Genomic DNA, 22,611 nt, shown 5'->3' on the forward strand with positions numbered 1-22,611 from the left:
TAGTAAATTGTAAACAAATGTAAACTCTTAGTGTTTAAATTTGTTGGTGAAAACTGTCGTAACTGTTGTTGATTAGGGTAAGTGGCAATGAGATGTTAGTATATGAACTCATTGGAGGTGTTTCATGTTACTTTACAGCATTGACTGGTTTGTTTTATTGATAATAAAAGCCTGATGATGATGCACCACGAATCTAATAGTTTATTTTATTTATACATTATACTATTAAGTTTAGCTTCGTTTTATATTATTTTAATTAATTAATTATTTATAAAATTGAAAAGTATAAAAAGTGTATTTATTATCAAATTTTCCATTAAAATCTGTTTTATAAAATGGCTATCTTTTTAAAGCAATTAAAAATGCTTCTATTCTATTCTATTCATATCTATTATTTTTGTGGTCCTAAAGTGTAAAAAGTATTTAAAAAACAATTATTACACGATAATCACTGAATCTTTAATACTGTAAAACTTAACATATTCATAAAAATAACTAAGAAATATTTAAATTACTTTTCATTGTTTAATATGTTACATGTATATATATAATAACAACTATAACTTAAAACATTAAATTTTAAATTATCATAAATATTAAATTATACTTAGAATTTATTAAATTTTTTAATTTACTGTGTAAATATTTCAATTTTAGCTTTGATGCGAAGCTGAGATGGTATTGGTTTTACTATGATGTGTTTATTTTTTTAGCTTCGATGCGAAGCTGAGAAGGTATTGGTTTTACTAAGATGTTTTTTTTTTTTGTGTCTGTTACCACTTTTTCTCAGCTCTCACCGAACCGATTTCATTCAATGATACGTCAAAAGATCACAAATTGTATCTAGTCAAAGACATTACCCTCAAAAATTGAAAAAATTTCCCTCGTTCCCCGTAAATGGGGGAAACCTCCAAAAAAATTACAAATTTAAAAATCTCTAATTTTCGAAATTTTTTTTACTAAAAACTGCCGTAACTTTTTCAAAAATGAACATATCAATATAATTTTTTTTTTTATAGATGCTTGATGTCTTTATCTATCATTTGGTATATATTTTTTGTAAATTTGATACTTAACCTGCCCATAGGGGGGATTTAAAATGACAACTTTTTCACAAAAAATTTACTTTTTCAAATTAAATTTTGAAACTGAAATATTATATCAATCTAATTGACATAGAATAAAAAGTTAGACATATTTAAATTTTTTTGTTATTTTTGAAGTCGAGAAAAATAACTTTAAAATTTGAACTAGCTAAATTTCCATTTATATTAAGTGACGAATGCAACGTACGGTTTCTGAGATGGTAAAACTTGGGTCTTTCACGTCTGTGGCACTGTATTTTTTCTTAATTATTTTTGAGTTAGAAAAAAATGTTTTACTTCAATAACTTCAATAAATATCAAGGATTCCATTATTGTAGTCTCCTCTCGTGAGAAGAAATTCATATTAATATTATTTTACTATGTGGTTTTTTTTTTTGTAGCTATCATTTATTTTCTCATCTCTCACTTGACCTACTTTTTTGACAAATTTTTTTTTTTAAATTAAACACTATCTACAGATTTGCATCGAAACGTATTTTATGATAGTGATTTTAATCACTGTCAGATATCATCTATACTGGACCCAACTATGTTACGACTCCACTATGCTGCCACCCCACTGTGCTGGGTTATTTTTAAATGTAATTTAATAATTTCAATAGAAAGATTTAACCTATACAACTTTACAGAAATTTTATTTTTAAAATCTGTGCTTATTAACTCACTGCATTTATCTTCATCGCTGAAATCTCCACAATCATTTTGACCATTACATGTGAGACTAGCATTAATACAAATTTTGTTATAGCAAAAAAAATTATTAGGCCACAAACAATTTTCATTCTTATAATTCTCTATAAAATATTTATTCTTTTTAGTAATATGAAATAAATCTAAAGCAATTATTATGATAAATATCATAATAAAAACAGCACTTACTACATTCCTCTATATGCAAATTTTCATCAGAATTATCACCACAATCATTTTTACCATTACAAACATCAGAATGTAATATACAAACACCATTTTCACAAATAAATTCATTATCAGGATTACATACTTTACATTTTTCTGGTTCGTCAGAATTATCACCGCAATCATTATGTCCATCACAGTAATATTCCTATAGATGATAAAATTAAACATTGAACAATTAAAATAAATTTATATATATAAAAAAGAAAAAAAAATTCTAGGAAATTTAAATTTAAAGTCAAGTTAAGACAGTATTTGAAAATCTTAATATCCTTACTCCACTAAAGGCTGCTCTAGAATAAATCACTAAATATGCCATTGGTCAAAATAAACATATAAAAATATGGCATATAAATTGTCAGTCAATAGAATTGATAGTTCTATTAATAGAAAACATTTTATCATATTTTAATATTACACAATTCTTGATGCATTACATTTTTTATTTTTTTCAAGCAGGTGAAAATCATAAACTATTTATATTAGTTGCGCAATTAAGTTCTTGCTGTTTTTTTTTTTTATAAAAATACAACTTTATTGTGAAAAAATAGTTAAAAATAAATCATTAAAAGTATTTCCCATCGCTAACTACAAACAATTTCCATCTTTTTGATAAAGCTCGAATATTATTACAATAAAAGTGTTTGTCTTTTGAAGCTGTTCACAAATCAAACCATTTTTCATAATATCTTTATATGAGCAGAACTACTAATCAGCAAGACCATGTACCATCAAACGAAACAAGTAATAATCAGACGACTCAATATCAGGAAAATATGAAAGATGTGGTAAAAGTTCCCATTTAACCGTTTCTATGAAGGTTTAACAGGTTTAGCAACATGCGGCCGATTGTTGTCATGCAGTGGAATCACTTTTTAGTACCTCTACTCTTATTGTGGCCGTTTTTCACACAGAGCTCAGCTCAGTCACATTAATTTAAGTTGATACCATTCCCTAGTGATAGTTATTGGCCTTCTTACATAAGAACAGTAGTTTGTTTACCATATGTCTTAGCATGGTTCATAATGTTTTAAATGTGTTAAAATTGATTAGCACTAACTGTTGGAGTCATTTATTGACAAACAGTGAGAACTTAGTAGCACACCGAATAGTTAACTTCTTTTTTTATTGCTTTTGATTTTTACCTGATAGAGAAAAAGGAACAAAAATCTATGGTTATAGTGTAAAAACCTAATGTCACGTTTGCTTGTAATTATAAATATCTTTATTCAATTATATTTGTTGACAAGTGAAGTAAAAATTTAGTAATTCAAAATATTTCTTCTAAATTATAAAAAGTTTGGAACTCAATATGAAAACCGATTTGAAATATGTTTAAATAAGAGTAAAAAAAATGATAAGTGATTCAAGGGAAAATTCTATCTAAATTGAATAATTTTTGGAGAACTTCTATTTTTCAGAAGATATCCTCCTGACATATATATCACTTAAAATATATTTATGAGCATATCTCTAAAGAAAAATACATCATAACTTTCTGACTATAGTAAATTTACAATGTGAAAAAAAATACCCTTTAAATTTATTAACATAATATAACTTAAAATAATAGCAATAACTATCACAATTGACACAACAATCACAATTTAAAAAATTTACATATTAAATCAAAGCAACTTCACAGTGGCGTAGCTCAGGCATATATTAGTTCAACTACCGTATTTAATAACCGGTGACTTCAAACAACATGGTGTTTAGAAAAAAACTGACAGCTAAGTAAAAATTGAAAACCATAATTAAACATTAGTGAAAAACAGAGATGATACTAAACTGAACTAGAAAAAATTTAGAAATAGACTATACTCTTTGCAGTATATCACTAATTCAATGAATAGATTAGTCAGTTTCTTATCTGTACAATAGCGACAATCCGCCAATTCAAATTAAACTAGCAACAGAAAATGACATAAATAACCACAAAATATCAGAATTGTAACTAAAATACTTTGACTGGGGCCTCTTCATAGCAATAGTTAAAAATAATTTAAAGATTGTATCAACCATATACAACCATATTATGTATATAAATATACATTTATTTTTCAATGCTAACCCAATAAAATAAATTTATAACTTTCACATATTGTTATAAAAAATATTAACTATCAATAGTTTAATAAACATATTATGAATAATAACTATATTTGAAAACATATAAATATCTATTTTTTAACTTAACTAGAATTGAATATTTGTATCTAAAAATAATGATGGACAAATTAAAATTTTTTTAACTGTTAAATTATTTTGTTATAGTATTAGACTGAAATATGATAAAAACAATATATATTTGAAAATTACTTGAAAAATACATCTTTTGTTTAAGCATTGGAACTGATCAAGAGGACACAAGGTTTTGTTATAAAATTTACATTCTTCATCATTCTCATCAGAAGCATCACCACAATCATTGTCTTTGTCACATACCCACGAAAAAGGAATACATCTACCAGTTTTGTTACAATGAAAATCGCTGATTGAACAATTTCTGTTTACTAAAAAAAAATCAAAATTGATAATTTATTATTATTGCAATAAATTGAATTGTAAAAAAAAAAAAATTAAGTATATAGCCAAACACCAAAATATTTGAAATACTTAATCTCTCTATTTATAAAATAACCAATTAGATGAATTCAAAATTATTGTTTTTACAGAAGATAAATAGAGTGCCAAGTTAAAATTTAGTATACTTATAAATATACTAAATTAACATTTTTGCAATGTTATTTATGTTGAAGAATAAAAACATTTCAAACATTCACCTTCTATAAGTAACTAATGGTAATCAAAGTTAGAAAAATAAAGATTTTAGATTAAATGATTAACTTTAATACCATAAAATATATTATGTGTTATTAGTAGCATTAACATATCGAGAAGTCTCAAACTCTGCCTCATTTAAAAATAAGTTTTCTTCCCCCAAAAAAATTACATAACTATTATCCAGCACATTTTCATTTAAATATTGTATGAAAATAATTTTAATTACTGTTAGATTTAAATCTATACTGTTTTTAACTATACCTAGTCCTAACTAAGCTAGGTTCTGACAATAATGGGTTTTTTTTATTTTTATGACTATAAGGTTTTACTTAAAGAAGAATTTATATGAAACTAAGTCTCAACTTAATCCCCTCTAAAATTTCTATTTATGCCCATGAAAAGTTGATTCTTTAAGAATAATTAAAACAATAATGCTAAAATTATAATATTTTAAACATCTTACAACAATTTTTTGGTTCATCAGATCCATCACTACAATCAAGAGTTCCATCACATTGCCATGAAGCTGGTAAACATTCAAAAGTTTCCATTTTAGTTTTACAGTGAAATTCAGATGGTTTGCATTTAATAGCTAAAAAACATATAAATTAATTAATAATAATCAATCAATTAATAATAGGTTAATAAAAATAAATTTATGAAGCTCACAAATAAAAAGCAAAATTTTTTTATAGTTCATTTTTTCTAAAAAAAATAACATCTCCCTTATATTAATAGTTAAAAAAAAAAACCCAGCACAGTGGTGATGTAGCATAGTTGGACCAAGTATAATGATATCTGACAGTGATTAAAATCACTATAAAAAAAAACGCTTCGATGCAAATCTTTAGATAGTGTTTCATTTTAAAAAATTGGTGTATTATTCCAAAAGCTACATGATCTGCTAGTTCCTTATTAATATCCTGATTAAGATAAAGTATGTCGAATGAAAAAAAGATTATTAAAAAATATTATTTCTCATAAAAAAATTGTGTTGATTCATACACTTTTCAATAAGTTATAGCATTATTAAGTTAAAAATGTAAAAAATAAAATCGAGAATTTTCACACAAAAATAACATTTGGTAGCCAATTACACCGTGAAGACAAAATAAAGTTCGAAATTTTTTTTTTTCATAAAATGCTTATATTACATAAGTTTTAATTCAAGTTATATATAAAAGTGTCAGTATTTCCTGAACACTTTCTAAAGTAAAGTTGAAAAAGTTGTCATTTTGAATCCCTCCCTGTGAGCAAGTAAAGTGTCAAATTTATAAAAAAAATTATATCAAATGATAAGTAAAGACATTATGCATATAAAAAAAATTATATCAAATGATAAGTAAAGACATTATGCATATAAAAAAAATTATATTGATATAATCATTATTGAAAAAGTTATGGTAGTTTTAAGAAAAAAAATTGAAATTTTTTTGAAAATTAGCGATTTTTAAATTTGTAATTTTTTTTGAGATTTCTCTCATTTACAGGGAACGATGGAAATTCTTTTCAATTTTTGATAGTAATGTCTTCGACTAGATACGATTTGTAATCTTTAATGTATTGTTGAAAGAAATCGGTTCAGTGAGAGCTGAGAAAAAATGGTAACACATGTAATATTTTTGTGATATTTCGATATATTACAGGGTTTAAGTGTAATTTTATCACAATTATAGACATGCTTTGTAATATTTTGACATTTTTTTGAGCAAAATCAGTCCAGTAAAATTTGATCAATATGTATTGACTTAAAAAAATAATAATAAAATAACTTCTCGGCTTTACATTAAATTTAGAATAAAAAAAAACTAACTTAACTTGAAATAAATTGTTCAACTTAAATTAAAATAACACTATTTAATAATAATACAATAATATTACACAAAAATAGTTTTGAAGACCCATTATACATACTGTAAGGATACTTACAACAATTTCTTTCATCAGTTGGAGGTATTAAAGTATTTGACGAATCACCACAATCATCATCACCATCACACACCCAATTTTTGTTTATACATTTACCATTTGAACATTTAAAATCGCCAACTAAACAATTATTTTTTGATGGTAATATAGTTTTATCTAGAACGAAAATTTATTATTATTATTAATTTGTACAATCTGTAAATTATATATATTTGTTTTCAATAAGTACAAAAATAATCTGGGAGTTTATAAAAGGTTTAAATGAAAAAACCGCTCATTAGCAGTTCTTTATTACTTGAGTTTCTGGTATAAATCAGCTAATAGATAACGCGTTACCAGTTAAGTTTACTAGGGTCACTTGGGATAATAGTAGAGGAGAGATCTTGAATTAAAGAATTATAGTAGTTAGAAAACATAAAATTTAACTAAATAATATGATTAAATAACTTTTAATATTTATAACAAAATAAAAATAAAAAGTTTTAATAATGTAATATATTGTCAAACCTGATCTGAAATGAATAACACACTATGAGCCAAAAACATAATTTTAAGCAAATCATAATTTTTAGAAATTCAAAGAAAATTATGAATTACTCAAGATTTTTATTTTAAGTTATAATTTCTAAGGTTCTCTATCTGAACTGTTTCTTCATCCATTTATTTATGTCTTTGTTACTTATATCATTGATTAAATTCAAATGACTGCAATAAAAAATTTCATCAACACTTTTTTTTTACCCTAAAAAAAAGCTAGCTGCTAAAGAGTGTTCATCACATCACAAATTTTGATTCATTTAATTTTTTTTTCAGCCAATAAAACAGTATGATACTAACATTATCTAACAGTTACTTACAAACCATGTCCAAAGAGAGCACTGTCGAAATTTCTTATTGCATGGTCTATTTTTCTCTTAAGGCACTCAACTCATTTGTTGGACTTAGTACTTTTTAGAACATTTTTTTGGAACTAACTTAATTTTTAATTTTTTGGTGCATAATATATTATTATAAGTGTAGTTTGTATGGGAGATGTCCAATCTCACAGTCAAATTAAATTTTTTGGAGAGGAGGGATAAAACAATGAGGTGAAAAAACCTTTTTATTGGATTTATTATCATAAATTATAAAATAGCTCCACATACATATTTTTCAAGCTGTGCTCGTGCATGTTATTGATTTCAAGTCCTTTGTTTTATAGAAATTATATCTCAAATATTAAATTATTACAGAATTTTTTTATAATGTAGTTATAAATGTTAACTTATTCCTATAAAATAATATTTCCAATGAAAATTAATTTAAAACTGAGAAGGTATTAATCACAAATCTTATCTAATTGAAGATATTACCTTCAAAAATAGAAAAATGCTGAGATTTTTAAACCTAATATCACCATTAACTTTTAGAAAATGTATGAATTAAACCAAATTATTTTTAATACCTTAGGTATTTTTTGTTTAAATTACATAATTTTTTTAAAAAATTTGACTTTTTGGCCGAGTTTAAAATAAAATTGATATTTACATCAAAACTTAACTTTTTAAAAATGTATTGATAAATCTGCACTTTTTTTAAATGTCTTAAAGAGAAAAAAATTTAGGTTTAAAGTCTACAACAATATGCAATTAACTAATTTTTATCATCTCTTCAGAGGTAAAATCCTTAATTTGATTTTCTTACTTAGGAACTCATTTTTTTAATATGACAGGGAAAAAAAATTACAAACACTTTTATTTTTATAATTTTTTTTTATCTAATTAAATATTTGTCTTTTAAGATTGTTTAAAGATTTAGATTTCAAGCAAAAATTTACTACCGATTTTGTTTTATAATACTGGTGGAGAAATAATGTGTTTTGAAAGCCCACAACTATTTATTAAGATAATTATCAAGAAAACTTGTAATATTTTACATTTTATTTTCTTACTTGTTATATCTTAGTTTATGTGATAGTATACAAATAAGACTACTGTATATGATACAATGAAAAAACAATAGAAATAAAATCACTTAACATGTTGTAACAGATTTATTTAATTTATTCTTTTATTATACTATTAAGTCTAAAATAGGAATTTCCATTTAATAAAATTAGATTTTTAATTTTTTAACCCTGAAAAGATGAAAACAATTTTTTTTTTGTTATATTAGGTTATATTATACTATATTGCTATAGTTTTTTAAACCAAATAATATTTCTGTTTACAAAATTGAAAAATTTTCAATAGTCTTGAGAAAATGAGTATCTTACCAGATTTCAATCATTCTATATGATTAATTAAAAAAACTAGAATTATGACAAAATTAAACTAATTTGTAGAACTATTAAAACAGAATTGTTCAAACTAATAAAAAATATTAAGTATTTCACTATCTATAAAAATGTTTCATTTAAAAACTTGTTAACAAAATTGCATATCTTACACGAGGAACAATTTTTTTCATCATTATTATCCCAGCAATCATTATAACCATCACAAATCCATGAAGGATGTATGCAAGCAGTTGTTGTATTACAGCTTATCAATGTAGCATTAGAAAAATGTTCACAAGAAGTTTGTTCTACAACAGCAGTACAAAAATGAATTAGATTGTATATATTTTTTTTTAATACCTAAATATTAAAAATTTACCACATCCAACTTCATCACTTGCATCACTACAATCTGGATCGCCATCACAAAGTAAATTTGGAGCAATACATTCATTTGATTTGCAACGGAAATATGTAGAATTTTGACATGTACAATCAATTTCATCAGAACCATCTTTTAAACAATCAATATGACCATCACATTTTCGCTTGTTAGAAAAACAACGAGTTATAAATCCTTGACAGGAAAAAAATTCATCAGGACAAGTTCTGGTTGCTTAAAATAAAAATTAAATTATATATATATTAAATGTATTAATTTGTATTATTTATTAAATGAATACAAAAAATTATAAGAAAAAACATTATTGAAATTATAGTTACCACAATATTTATAATCTTCATCAGATCCATCTTGGCAATGTTGTATACTATCACAAGTGTTTTCTATAGGCACACAACCAAAGGAAGAACAAGCAAATTCATTTTTTGAACAATTTTTTTTAACGTTGTTTGAGTTCTTAATACATCTTTTTTTATCTGATAAAAGTGTACGGCCATTATGACATGAACATTCAATATCACCCTTTATGTCTAAACGACAAATATCTTCACAATCACCATTATTTATGCGACATGGGTTTTTAAAACCTATGATAAAAATAGCTCTTAAAATTCCAATATAAAATTAGTTATTTGAACTTATACAGTCATTAGTGTTATTTGAAATAGCTACTATTCCCATAGGCCTTATTATATCTTTTCTTAACCATGCAACATTTTCTCCTGTATATTTATCAGCACGTAATACTGCATGTAACATCCAATCTGTCCAAAAGAAATGATCACCATAAACAGCAATATCAAATGGATGTTGAGGATACAATTCTGCTAGAACCTAAGAGTTTAATAAAATAATTCCTTAATAAAAATTGATATTTATAGACATAATATTAGTTACATACAACACGATTAGTCCCATCATATTCACAACGTTCTATTTTGTCCAATTTTGCATCACCCCAATAAATTTTTTGAGCGACATGATCTATTGTGAGAGCATTTGGAATTTGAATATCAGTACCTATAATAGTTTCTATCATGTATCCATTTAAAGAAGCTCTTTGTATACTAGGTTTTAAATTATTCCAATTAGTCCAATACATACGTCTGGATCAAAAAAAAAAAAAAATTATTATACAAAAAATAAGATTGATTGATTTTAGAAAAATTGATTTACAAAATAAATTTTTTTTTGAGTACTGTATTATGAATCCAAGAAAAGTTATTGGCGAAGGCCTAAAAGCTTTTAGCGCTCTTCTGCAAGCTTTTAAATATTTTGTGAAAAACACTTGGTAATTAAGAGTTTAGTGATGTAAGATGTAAAATTTTTACATCATCCTCAAAAGTCATTTTTAAAGTACCTTTAACATTTTTTTTTTATTACATTAACTTTTGACTGAGCTATTATTTTAAGCTACAAAAATCAGTATCTGACATCCAAAATTGTTGATACATCTTATATCATAAAATTATTTTCGTTTTTACATTTTTCAAATAAAATTATACATGTAATAAGGTTACGCTAAAAATTCAAAAACTCTACTTAATATGCAAGTTATAATTTGAAAAAGTTTAACTAACAGAAAGTGCATTTTCTATATAATAAAACTTAGCTTTAAAATATCGACAGTAATTAATTTGAATTAATTTATATAAAAATTTTTTAACCCCCCGTACAAAGAGAAACGGTCAGATTTTAAAAAAAGAATTTACATCAAGGTCAAAAATATACTTTTCATGATCAATTTTTTGCGCTGATTTTATATCTACAACTTGACTTCTATTATCACCTTTATTTTTGATATTGTAACTAATTATATAAAAATGAATATTCACATATAAAAAATTGGTAGAAGAGTGGTCATGGCACAGTATGAACAAGTATAAATGATATCTGACTGACAGTGATTAAAATCACCATCATAAGAAATGCTTTGTTGAAAATCTATAGATAGTGATTAATTTTTAAGAAATTGGTGGATTATTCCAAAAGCAAAATGAACTCTTATTTTTTGTGTCAACTTCGACTGCCAATTGCACATAAAAGATAGGTCGAGAAAATTTTTTTTTAAACTTATAGTACATAACATAAATTTTAATTTAAAATATAATTAAAAGACACAGTATTTCCCAAACATTTTCAAAAGTTAAGTTGAAAAAATTCACTTTTGTAAAAAAGTTGCTATTTTGAATCTGCCCTTGTAGGCAGGTAAAGGGATAGGTTTGAAAAAATGTATATCATATGAAAGGGAAATACCTAAAGTTTCTATTTAAAAAAAAATTAATTTGGTACGTTTATTTTTAAAAAAGTTATGGCAGTTTTATGAGAAAAAAATGTCAAAATTTACCAATTGTAATTTTTTAGGGGATTTTCTCTACATACAGGGAACGAAGGTATTTATTTCAATTTTTAAGGGTAATATTTTCAATTAGATATGATTGTGGTCTTTTGACGTATCATAGAAAGAAATCTCAGTGAGAACTGAATAAAAGTGGCAACTGACATAAATATAAATATAAACATATCATGGTAAAATTATACCTTCTCAACTTCGCATCGAAACTAAAATACACATTCCAATGGTTGAATTAATTATATAGTTGACACTTTTATTTATCTATTAGCTCTTTAAAGAATCACTAAAAACCCTCTGTAGCACTTTGATTTTGAAAAATATACAGTTTCGTAGCTGAATCCCCATTATGCTGAATTTTGACTGTAAGTCAAGGTTTATTTTTTGTAATTGATTTACTTATACATTTTTTTTTTCTAAGATTTTTGATATACTATAATTTTTATCTTAAATATATTTACATTCTTTAAAAAATAGACACATAAACTTTTTTTTATATTTTTAAGTTAAAATAAAAATAATAATAATACCAAAGTATCACTTAAATTATTATCAATAAATAACTATATAATATCAAAAAATATTTAAAATAAACTTGTTTTAAAATAATTGAATTGAAAACTTTGATTTTAGTTTTTCTAAAAATAAATAAATTTTATATAAGATTTTTGTACAGTGAAAACCTTAATTATTTAAAATAAAAAAGAAAATCATTTTATTAAAAAAAATTCACTTACAATTCACAACTATCAATTGCAATTCCTCGGAGTCTATCAGATTGACTTAATTTTAAAACTACTTCAGGTTTAGCATTTGGATCATTAAGATTTATACGGCTTATTGTAGCATTGCCATTGGTCCAATAAAGCATATTATGAATATTTTCATAATCAAGTCCTTCTACAGAGCCTTGATCTAAAATTCAACAATGAAAGAATAATCAAAATATTAACATGAGAAAAACAACAAAAATTAAATTAAATTAAAACATTTCGTACAACTGCTAAGCAGAGGTGTCATTTACATCTTAATTTTATTACACACCAATATTAAACAGAATTACCCAAGACATTTACTTAAAAAAACTAATATAAATACAGAATATAAGACATGTAAATATTACAAATGACAAATCTGTCTCCCCTAAAAATAGTGTTATTTTCTTTCTTTTTTAGTATTTTATTTCAAATTATTATACAATGATTAGAAAAAAAATTTTACTCATTCAGACGACGATCTACATCAATCATCCAGAGTAGTTACATGACCATTTAACAAGTAACATTATTTTAACAGGTTTACCATTTTCAATAATTAACAAATGGATTTTTTAATTTTTGATATATATTTTTAAGTAATTTTTAAAAACCCTTTTTTATATAAAAAAAAAAACTTTTTTAAAATTAAAATTAACGCTAAAAACAATATTTTTTACATCATCTTAACATTATTCAGTATTATAATATAATTATGTTTTGAATATTTTATTTTGACATTTTTTTAGAACACATTTTAAAATAATTCAAATTACTAAAAACTTTATTTTAGTTTTCTCCGATGGACAAAAAAAAAAAAAAATTTTACAATAAAAACTAATGAAATATAATAAACAAATTTAATTAAAACATTTGTACTTCATCATTAATTTTAATTTTGAAAGTCATTTTTTTTTATAAAAAAAAAAAGATTATTTCAGAATTACTTAGAAAATATTATTTATTACAAAATTTCTAAATTTTAACAGGTTATAAATCTTTTTTTTTTATTTATATATTAGAAAACTCACGTTTGAAATTTCAAAAAAAATTTAAATAGTTGTACAGCAACCACTTAGGTTGATTTTATATGGATTAACTCTTTACTTTTGGAAAATCCATGTTTAAAAATCCAACATACATCAGTGATGATCACATGTTATAAAATTTTAAAAAGTTAAATTTACATTAACTCCAAGTGAATTTTAGATTAAAGTGTCATAAACGCAACTGCTAACATTTAAAATTTCTTTAAGTGTAAAAATTCATACGTTCAGCTATAACTCGATGTCCAGTGTCATTAAAGTGTATTGCATCAATGGTGCCACGTTGAATATCAGAATAAAATAATAAAGATCTTTGATAATCAAATGATACTGCAATTACATTTTGCACATATAATTTTGATTCTATTACTCTGAATGGAGTTATAATATTTGGGTTTTCTGAAATATTGATGCTCGCTATTTTATTAACTTCAGAATACATAACAAAAGTTTTATAATCTAAAAAAACAATTATATTCACTAAATAATTACTAAAAATTTAATATTCGTAATCTATTTTAATATGATTTGATTAACATACCATCACATGATTTGCCATCATCATTAATAATACCTTTGGAACAAACACAAACACTATATGTTCCATTAAACAAACACAATTCATGACAACCTCCATTATTTTTGGCACATTCATTAGTTCCTTGGTGGCGAAATTTCGAAAAAATTTGAACATCCTTAGGGTGTTCACCTAAATCCTGTATTAACTCCTTAGTATTAGATAAATTACCAATAGGAGAAATCATTAATGAAGATGAACCTTTTACTTGAGCTCTATAGTATATTTAAAACAAATTTGTTAAACAATAAAAGAACATAAATAATTTTTAAATGTTATTATTTCAAATGATTACAGATTTAAGAATATTTTAAAAAGCTTTAACTTTTATACTCACAGACCAAGCCAATACAAATTTTCATCATGTACAACTAAACTGACTGGATTAATATTTTTGTCTTCATATAAAATTTCATATTCAGCACCATCATAATTACAGCGTCCAATTAAACTTTTTTGGCAAAAATATATTTTATGATTCTATTACAAAACATTAAAAAATAATATTAAGTAGCATACATAATCAAACAATTAATATATCAATTATTTACTTTATCATCTAGTGTTATATCTTCAATGTATGATCTATCTTTGTAAAATACAACATTTTTTATATTATTACCATCAAGTGTAGATCGGTAAATTCCATGATAACGTCTTATACTCCAAAAAAGGAAACCTTTTTTAGGATCAACAGCAAGAGAATTAGGATGTTCCATAGTTTCTTTACCATCTATCACAATAAAAGCATTTGATCCATTTAGATAGGCAACTTGTATAATGTTCAAAATAGGATTTGCCCAGTAAATATGACCAGAAATCCAATCAATACAAATACCTAGATAAAATGTATTTTATTTATTTTTACATTTTCAATATGTTATATTATTTTATAATATATTAAATCACTCTATGAAATAAAATTAGCATTTTTTCAAAATATTATGATTGATAAAAAGCAATTGTTAAAAGTCAAATAAAAATTGTATAAGTATAGACAAGATTAAATAATTAATTCTTATATTAATAAGGAGATATTTTATTGGAGGTGACAATATATTTAACTGGCTTAGATCTTAAAAAATAATTTAATTCAGAAAATGATTATTTTAAAATCTTTTGAATCATATTTCATAAGACAAATATTTTTATAATTGAATAGAGAAGGAACTAGAATAAGAAACAATTAATGATAAAATAATATGAACGCACTTCACAATCAAACTATATTTTTGAGTATTAATAATTTCTAAAATAATGGCTCAAAGTTTGTTTTTAAACAAAAATAATATTTGGTATATTGCTGCATTCAAATCAATTTTTCTCTTAGATATTTCATTGGATTTTCAAAAATAATACATTGAAAAAAAACTATTGTTTCTAGTTATATCATTATAATTTCAATAAGATTCATACAATTTTTAACAATTAAAAAAACCCAGCACAGGGGGGTCGCGGCACAGTGGTGACGTGGCATAGTTGGATCAAGTATAATGATATCTGACAGTGATTAAAATCACTTTCAAAAATAAAACGCTTCAATGCAAATCTTTAGATAGTGTTTAATTTTAAAAAATTGGTGTATTATTCCAAAAGCTACATGATCTGCTAGTTCCTTATTAATATCCTGATTAAGATAAAGTATGTCGAATGAAAAAGAGATTATTAAAAAATATTATTTCTCATAAAAAATTGTATTGATCCATGCATTTTTTAAAAAGTTATAGCCTTTTAAAGTAAAAAATGTAAAATATAAAATCAAGAAATTTCACACAAAAATAGCATTCAGATGCCATTTTCGCTATGAAGACAAGTCCAGAGGTCAATATTTTTTTTTTTTTAAATTAAATTATATTACATTAGCTTTAATTTAAGATATATATTAAAGTGTCAGACCTTCCGGAACATTTTCAAAAGTTAAGTTGAAAAAGTTAATTTTTTGTAAAAAAGTTGTCATTTTAAATCCCTCCCTATGGGCAGGTTAAGTATCAGATTTACAAAAAATATATACCAAATGATAGATAAAGACATCAAATATCTATATAAAAAAAAAAATTATATTGATATGTTCATTTTTGAAAAAGTTATGGCAGTTTTTAGTAAAAAAAATTTTGAAAATTAGAGATTTTTAAATTTGTAATTTTTTTGAAGGTTTCCCCCATTTACGGGGAACGAGGGAAATTTTTTCTATTTTTGAGGGTAATGTCTTTGACTATATACGATTTGTGATTTTTTGACATATCGTTGAAAGAAATCCGTTCAGTGAGAGCTGAGAAAAAGTGGTAAAAGACATAAACAAAAAAAAAAAAAAAATAAAAAAATAAACACATCTTAGTAAAACCAATACCTTCTCAGCTTCGCATCGAAGCTAAAATAATACTAATAATTTTTTCATTTTGAAGGTTACTTAATTTTAAGATATTTTATTTATAATTAAAATTGAAAAATGTTTTTCATTTTTTTAAGGAAATTTCCTTAAGTAATTGAAATTTAAGTTTTTTTACAAATTGATGATGAGCAGTATCAATACAGTGAGAGTTGATTATTTTTATGGAAAGATACAATATCTATTACATCATAATTTTTTAAATACAATTTACAAGTTTTTATATTAAATATCTGTTAATTGTATAATTTTTACAACTTATACAAAATTTTAGCACGATTTGGAGTTTGTAATTTCAAACTCAAATACAAAATTGTAATATGAATATAGTTAATACACTAAAAATAAAATATAATTGTTCTAATAAAAATAACAAATCATATTTATTTTACCTGAAACCCAAGTGCCTTGCCTAAGTTCTCCAGAATTTTTATGATTAACAATTATTTGTCTGCTAGTTCCATCACGTTTTATTCTCGTTACAGTTCCTTGTTCGTCATCAGACCAGTATATATAGTCTAAAATCATATAGTTGTTATACGACTTTTCATTAATTTTTTTGTGGTTTTGAGTTTAATATTTTTAATATTTTTTAGTTTTTTAAATTAATAATATTTTTAATATAGTTTTAATTTTACTTAACATCATTTTTTGTTGTACTTAGTTTTTGAAACATTTAATTTTAAAGTGTAAGAACATTTATTACTATGTTCTTATCACTTATATTATGCACATTGTATTTTCATTTACTTAATTTGTAATACATTTTAATTAGCATAGACAGAGATGCTGATGTGACAATTCTACTCAAACGTTGAATTAACAAGTTGTATTTAAGTGGCTGTTATAGATATAGTTTTCAATAGCATCATTATTCTCTTATTTATATTGTTAATAACTTATTTTATTCAATGATTAGTCAATCGACGATTGTCAACATAGTTAACCTAATTGTCTCACTTGGATATACCTACTAACCAACTGTACTAGGATTTAAGTTAAACATATTATACATTACATATAACTTATATTTACTAAACATTTAAAACATAACTTTACTTTGTCATTGCATAAAACAATAGTTTTTAATTTGAGAGGATAGCAATCGTAAATGGTCGGAAAGAAAACAAAAAATTACTTATGTTACTTTTTTTCCTTAAAGAGCAGGCCCAAATTGTTTTTGAGACAAAAATAAAAATGAATGGACTGACATGTTAATTAGTGAAGTTCTCCATGATAAAGTATTTTAACTAAGACTCAAAGAAGGTTGAAAGTTAAGAAATTGAAAGAAAGAAGAAAAGGTAAGAGAAAGTCAATTTTAGAGTATTTTGTAAATGTTAAGGGGGAATGTAGAATAGCTAACAAAAACATGTTATTGGGTTATTAAACCTTTTAATAACTCAACTGAAATATCACTATTATTTAATTTTAAAATAATAATTTTTTTAATAATAGTTTTATAAAAACTTTTATATAATATTTTATACTTTTTATAAAAAATGTAATGTAATAATTTAAAAAAATATTACTATAGTACGTACCATTTTTCTGTAAAACATAGTGTTGAAAAAGAGTTATTAAAAATTAGTAAAAGTATTACTCTTAGTATGATTAAATATTTTTTAACCCAAATCTAGAATAGATATCTAATAGATGTCTAAAAGATACAAATAGTGTTTACTATACATATACATTTTAGCCATCTCTAGATGTTTCATACAAACCAGAACTTAGATATCTGTTAGACATTTTATTGACATCTCTTCTTTAATTTTATATCTAGTATAACACGTCATATAGACATATTATATACATCTAAGAGAACACAAGTGTTTATGAGGATATTTTAATGTAGAAATTGAAATTGTTCAATTAAAACAAGTAATCTTTCAAAATCCCCTTTTTTAAATTATATTTATGAAATACTTAATATTTGCAAAATAAAATTTCTAATATCAATTAAATTAATTATTACTGAATTATCTGTAAATAATTTAAATAGAAAACTAAACATTTTTATTACCATCATAAAAATCTATACTAGTTGCCATTGAAGTTTTTGACAAAGGACCTAAAACTGGACTAGTATCATTTATTATTAATGATACACCCTTAATTTCTGATTCTACAGCGTATAACAAAAATTCATCGATTCCAATACATTTTGTATTATCACTAGTATCTATTGTAAAGCCAATAGCACATTGGCAAAGTCTATCTTTTGAAGATATTGGTAAACATAAATGCGAACAAAAGCCTCTATGTTTTGAACAGAATAAATTAGTATCAATTTGTATTGATGGATCATATAATCTTAAAGCATATACATCTAAAAAAAATTAGTTTATAGATTAGGAAGATATATTTGTTTTAAATTAATTATAATTAATTAATAATTATTAATATATATTTTATTTTACTGACCATTAGTCACACCACATATAAGATGAGTGATTTTCATAAGAAAAATAAAATACAGAAAGTAAACAAAATTTCTTTAAGTTTATTTAGCTTTATATATTTAATCACTTATATAAAATTATATTCAAAATCACCTGCAGTTAAATTACGAAACAAAGAATTTCCTTCACCAGTTATTTTATTTGCCACTCTAATATTCATTAATTTATTGTCCACATAATAAATATTACTTTTGTACAGTGCAATAGAAGATGGATTACTTCCTTCTGGCAATTTTAAAGGTTTATTAACTTTTGAGTCATGTATACTATATGATTGAATTAAATGTTTATCAATATTAACCCAGTATAATGTATTGGTTTCTTGATCAATGGTTAAGCCTTCAAGAAAAAAATGTATTTTAGATTTATTTATGAAACCAAAAAAATATAGTTACTTGTAAATCCAGACACAAAAGGTATTATTTTTTCTGAAAAAATTATGGAATAAGATGTGCCATTCATGTTAGACATAATAATATTGTGATGTCCACTAGCCATAGATTGAACCCAAAATAATTTTCCTTCTTGTGGTAGAACAGTTAATGAGCCAATTTCTACAGTTCTATTATTATTTTTATCAGTCCAGTCACTAGAGTATAAGATGGTAAAATACTCTCCATTAAGATTGCAAACTACAATCAAATTAACACCCGAACTGTTTTCTTCATTGAAATATTGTTGATCAGAACTCACAGCAATAAACATATTTCTAGCTGTCCAGTCAATAGAAAAACCATGAGGTTTGTGAATTCCTATGGAAATAACAATTTAGTATTTAATTTTATAGTTTTAATAAATGAAATACTAAAATAAATCACTTTTATGAATACAAATTTATTTACTTAAAATTTTTTTTTTTATTTTATTCAAATAACTTTTTATAAAATTTACATCTATACAAAATATATGCACAACCTTAAATGGGTTAACAGTAGTGAAAAAAAATTACAATATGACTTGAATAGCATGCAGTAGGGGGGCACCCAATGGAGCTACCTACTTTGAATTTTGTTTTTTGATTTCATTTTTTTTCCTTTTTTTCCTATAGGAGGTCTCTACACCATTTTCTTTTTAATCTTCTTGGTGGATTGTCGGGGATGTGCTTTGAATAGAGGTATTGGATATTAGGGTTTGGGTGAGAGTTTAATTTGTTGTGAAATTTTAGGTAAGCAGTTTTGGCAATATTGTTAACATAACTAATTTGAAGATCTGAATGAAGAGTTTTATTAGGGACGTACCAAGGGAAATTGGTGAGTGTTCGTAGGCAAATGGATTGAAAGGATTGGATTTTTTGGATGTTGGATGGAGCGGCACAGCCCCAGATTTGAATACCATAAAACCATAGTGGAAAGAGAAGAGTTTTGTAGATGAGTGTTATTAGCTTTAGATTAAGTTTGGAACGTAAGAGAGGGCGAAGTAGATGTAGTCGGGTGTTTAATTGTTTTCTTTTTTCAGTTATATGGTCTTTCCAAGTTAGTCGTTTGTCAAAAATGAGGCCTAAGTATTTTACTTTATTATTTTGGGGGAGTAAAGTGTTGTAAAGTTTGACTGGTGGACAGATGTCTGGTCGAAGAGAAAAGGTTAAAATTTAACATAAATTTATGTATTAAAGAAAATTTATAAGTTTTAAATCGTACTAAAATACATTATACTTTTAGATAAATATATAATAAAATAATACATAAAGGGATTTACAAATAAGTTGACTACTTAAGTTAGTTGATACAATATATTTTTTTACATACTTTAAGATAAGAATATTAAATAACTTATTATCTTTTTTAAAAACCAACAATTTTTTTCTTAAAATTTGAAAACCACATCTACATAATTTTTATACCTTTTTTTTCCACCCCTTTAATCTCAATTATTTATAGCTAGCAATCCTAGTCCTTTCATTAAATTAGATCTCCTTCATTCTCATATTACTTTCTAATTATTCCATTCACGATTCTTTTAGTTATCCTCCTCTTCTACACATATAAACAACTAATTTAACTTCATCAGTCCCTATTTAAAATGTGGTTAATCATCTAAATCTATTTTCTCAAAATTTGTAAACTATTGATGCTACTATAAAACAAACTTTTGTACTTCTGAATTCTTATTTTTTATTCCAATTCTCACTAGTCAATCCATACTTCTACCTTAACGTTCTCATTTTCACATTTCTCTTCACTCCTTTATTTTTCTATAGCCTTACATTTTGTTTTGGACATTATTGCTTGCTTAACTAGTATTATAAAATTTATCTTATTATTAGAATACATACTTAAGTTCTGAATAGAAAATTACATTATGTTTTAAACTTTTAAAAATAAGAACGCAAGATTGCTGTTTAAGCAATCACGCTTTATAATGAATTTCAACTATTTCATTATTACTATGAATTACCTGTATCTAAAATAACTTCTGGGGTTCCGCCAAATAAACTTGATCTTTTTATTTCATTGTTTGAGTAATCAGACCAATAAATTTGTTTATCCAAAGATACAAAATCTATCTGAATATTTAAAAGAATTTCTGTTTCATAAGAAAGCAATGTAGGAATTGTATTGTAATAAGGCTGATCCATGTCAACACCACGAATCTCATTATTTTGTGCAAATAATAAAATCACTTCATTCACTAAGAAAAATGAAAACAATATTTAGTCACTATACAATAAATATAATTATATAATTACTATTAAAAAATTTACCAATACACGTATGATTATCCTTTGACAATTGCATTACATGTGGACAATCACATTTATAAGTAAAATTTATACTCAATAAACATAAATGAGAACAATTCCCATTATTAACTTCACATGGGTTGTAATCAACTTTATAAAAAAAAAATATATACATTATTAAAACAACACTTTAAATAAAGTGCAAACAATAATTTAAGTGAAAAACACTTAACATTTATTAATAAATGAGGAAATTCAATTTAATACACATGTTTTTACTAATTACAATATATATATCAAAGATTTAATAAAAATTTATTATAAACCTGAATTATTTAGATATAATTATAAATATAAATTTATATATTTTTTGAAGTTAATAGTATTCTATATTTTATAATTTTAATAAAGAAATTAAAAATTATTACCTATCATTCTCTTAAAATTTTATCATTTTTTTTTTTTAGATAGAAACATATGTTTAACTAACTGTAAAAAAAAATTACTATTCGTAACTTTTGAACCAGTATTTAGGAATTTATTAATATTTTATTTTAAACTATGATAATTTATTGCGGGTCTGTTTATTTTTTCTCTATACATTTATGAACCCCACTAACCCTCCTTTCAATAACTTCTAAAATACAGATTCAAAAATTATTAACAATCATTTTATTAAATTATTTTCTTATTTGTAAGTTAATTAAAAATACATGTTTCCATTTAAAGTTATTACTATTTTAAAGAGGAAGGGAATTATATCACTAAATTTTATTTAGAAAATTATAGAACAAAGGTTAATATTAAATTTTAAAAAAGAAAACTAGATTATGTATATTTTTAAAGATATTTCATAAGTTGTAGTTAAACAATCATTATATATAGTATATTATTCTCTATCTAAAAATTCAAGCAAATTAAATAAACATTACATTGAACTTAATGCTAAAAT

At 24.0% G+C, this 22,611-nt stretch overlaps 1 protein-coding gene and 1 long non-coding RNA gene across 2 annotated transcripts in view; one reads left to right on the forward strand and one right to left on the reverse strand.

The window, feature by feature from the left end:
- Nucleotides 1-22,611, reverse strand: part of LOC126905336 (low-density lipoprotein receptor-related protein 1) — a 97,651-nt gene that overhangs the window by 42,995 nt on the left and 32,045 nt on the right. The window contains exons 23-43 of the mRNA XM_050684938.1: nt 21,681-21,809; nt 21,374-21,607; nt 19,375-19,731; nt 19,073-19,318; nt 18,541-18,846; nt 16,910-17,035; nt 14,683-14,969; nt 14,469-14,611; nt 14,096-14,346; nt 13,780-14,013; nt 12,491-12,668; nt 10,302-10,506; nt 10,045-10,234; nt 9,721-9,987; nt 9,377-9,613; nt 9,168-9,305; nt 6,741-6,896; nt 5,275-5,403; nt 4,347-4,540; nt 1,986-2,172; nt 1,772-1,900 (exon numbers count right to left, since the gene is read on the reverse strand). Coding sequence (XP_050540895.1) covers nt 1,772-1,900; nt 1,986-2,172; nt 4,347-4,540; nt 5,275-5,403; nt 6,741-6,896; nt 9,168-9,305; nt 9,377-9,613; nt 9,721-9,987; nt 10,045-10,234; nt 10,302-10,506; nt 12,491-12,668; nt 13,780-14,013; nt 14,096-14,346; nt 14,469-14,611; nt 14,683-14,969; nt 16,910-17,035; nt 18,541-18,846; nt 19,073-19,318; nt 19,375-19,731; nt 21,374-21,607; nt 21,681-21,809 — 4,323 coding nt within the window. The remainder of the gene's footprint in view (nt 1-1,771; nt 1,901-1,985; nt 2,173-4,346; nt 4,541-5,274; nt 5,404-6,740; nt 6,897-9,167; nt 9,306-9,376; nt 9,614-9,720; nt 9,988-10,044; nt 10,235-10,301; nt 10,507-12,490; nt 12,669-13,779; nt 14,014-14,095; nt 14,347-14,468; nt 14,612-14,682; nt 14,970-16,909; nt 17,036-18,540; nt 18,847-19,072; nt 19,319-19,374; nt 19,732-21,373; nt 21,608-21,680; nt 21,810-22,611) is intronic.
- LOC126905381 (uncharacterized) overlaps nt 1-22,611 on the forward strand; it is a 210,863-nt gene that overhangs the window by 39,536 nt on the left and 148,716 nt on the right. The gene's annotated exons all lie outside the window — the stretch shown is intronic.

The sequence above is a fragment of the Daktulosphaira vitifoliae genome, unplaced genomic scaffold, assembly GCF_025091365.1.
Source record: "Daktulosphaira vitifoliae isolate Bord-2020 unplaced genomic scaffold, ASM2509136v1 Scaffold_4, whole genome shotgun sequence".
Taxonomy (NCBI): Eukaryota; Metazoa; Arthropoda; class Insecta; order Hemiptera; family Phylloxeridae; genus Daktulosphaira; species Daktulosphaira vitifoliae.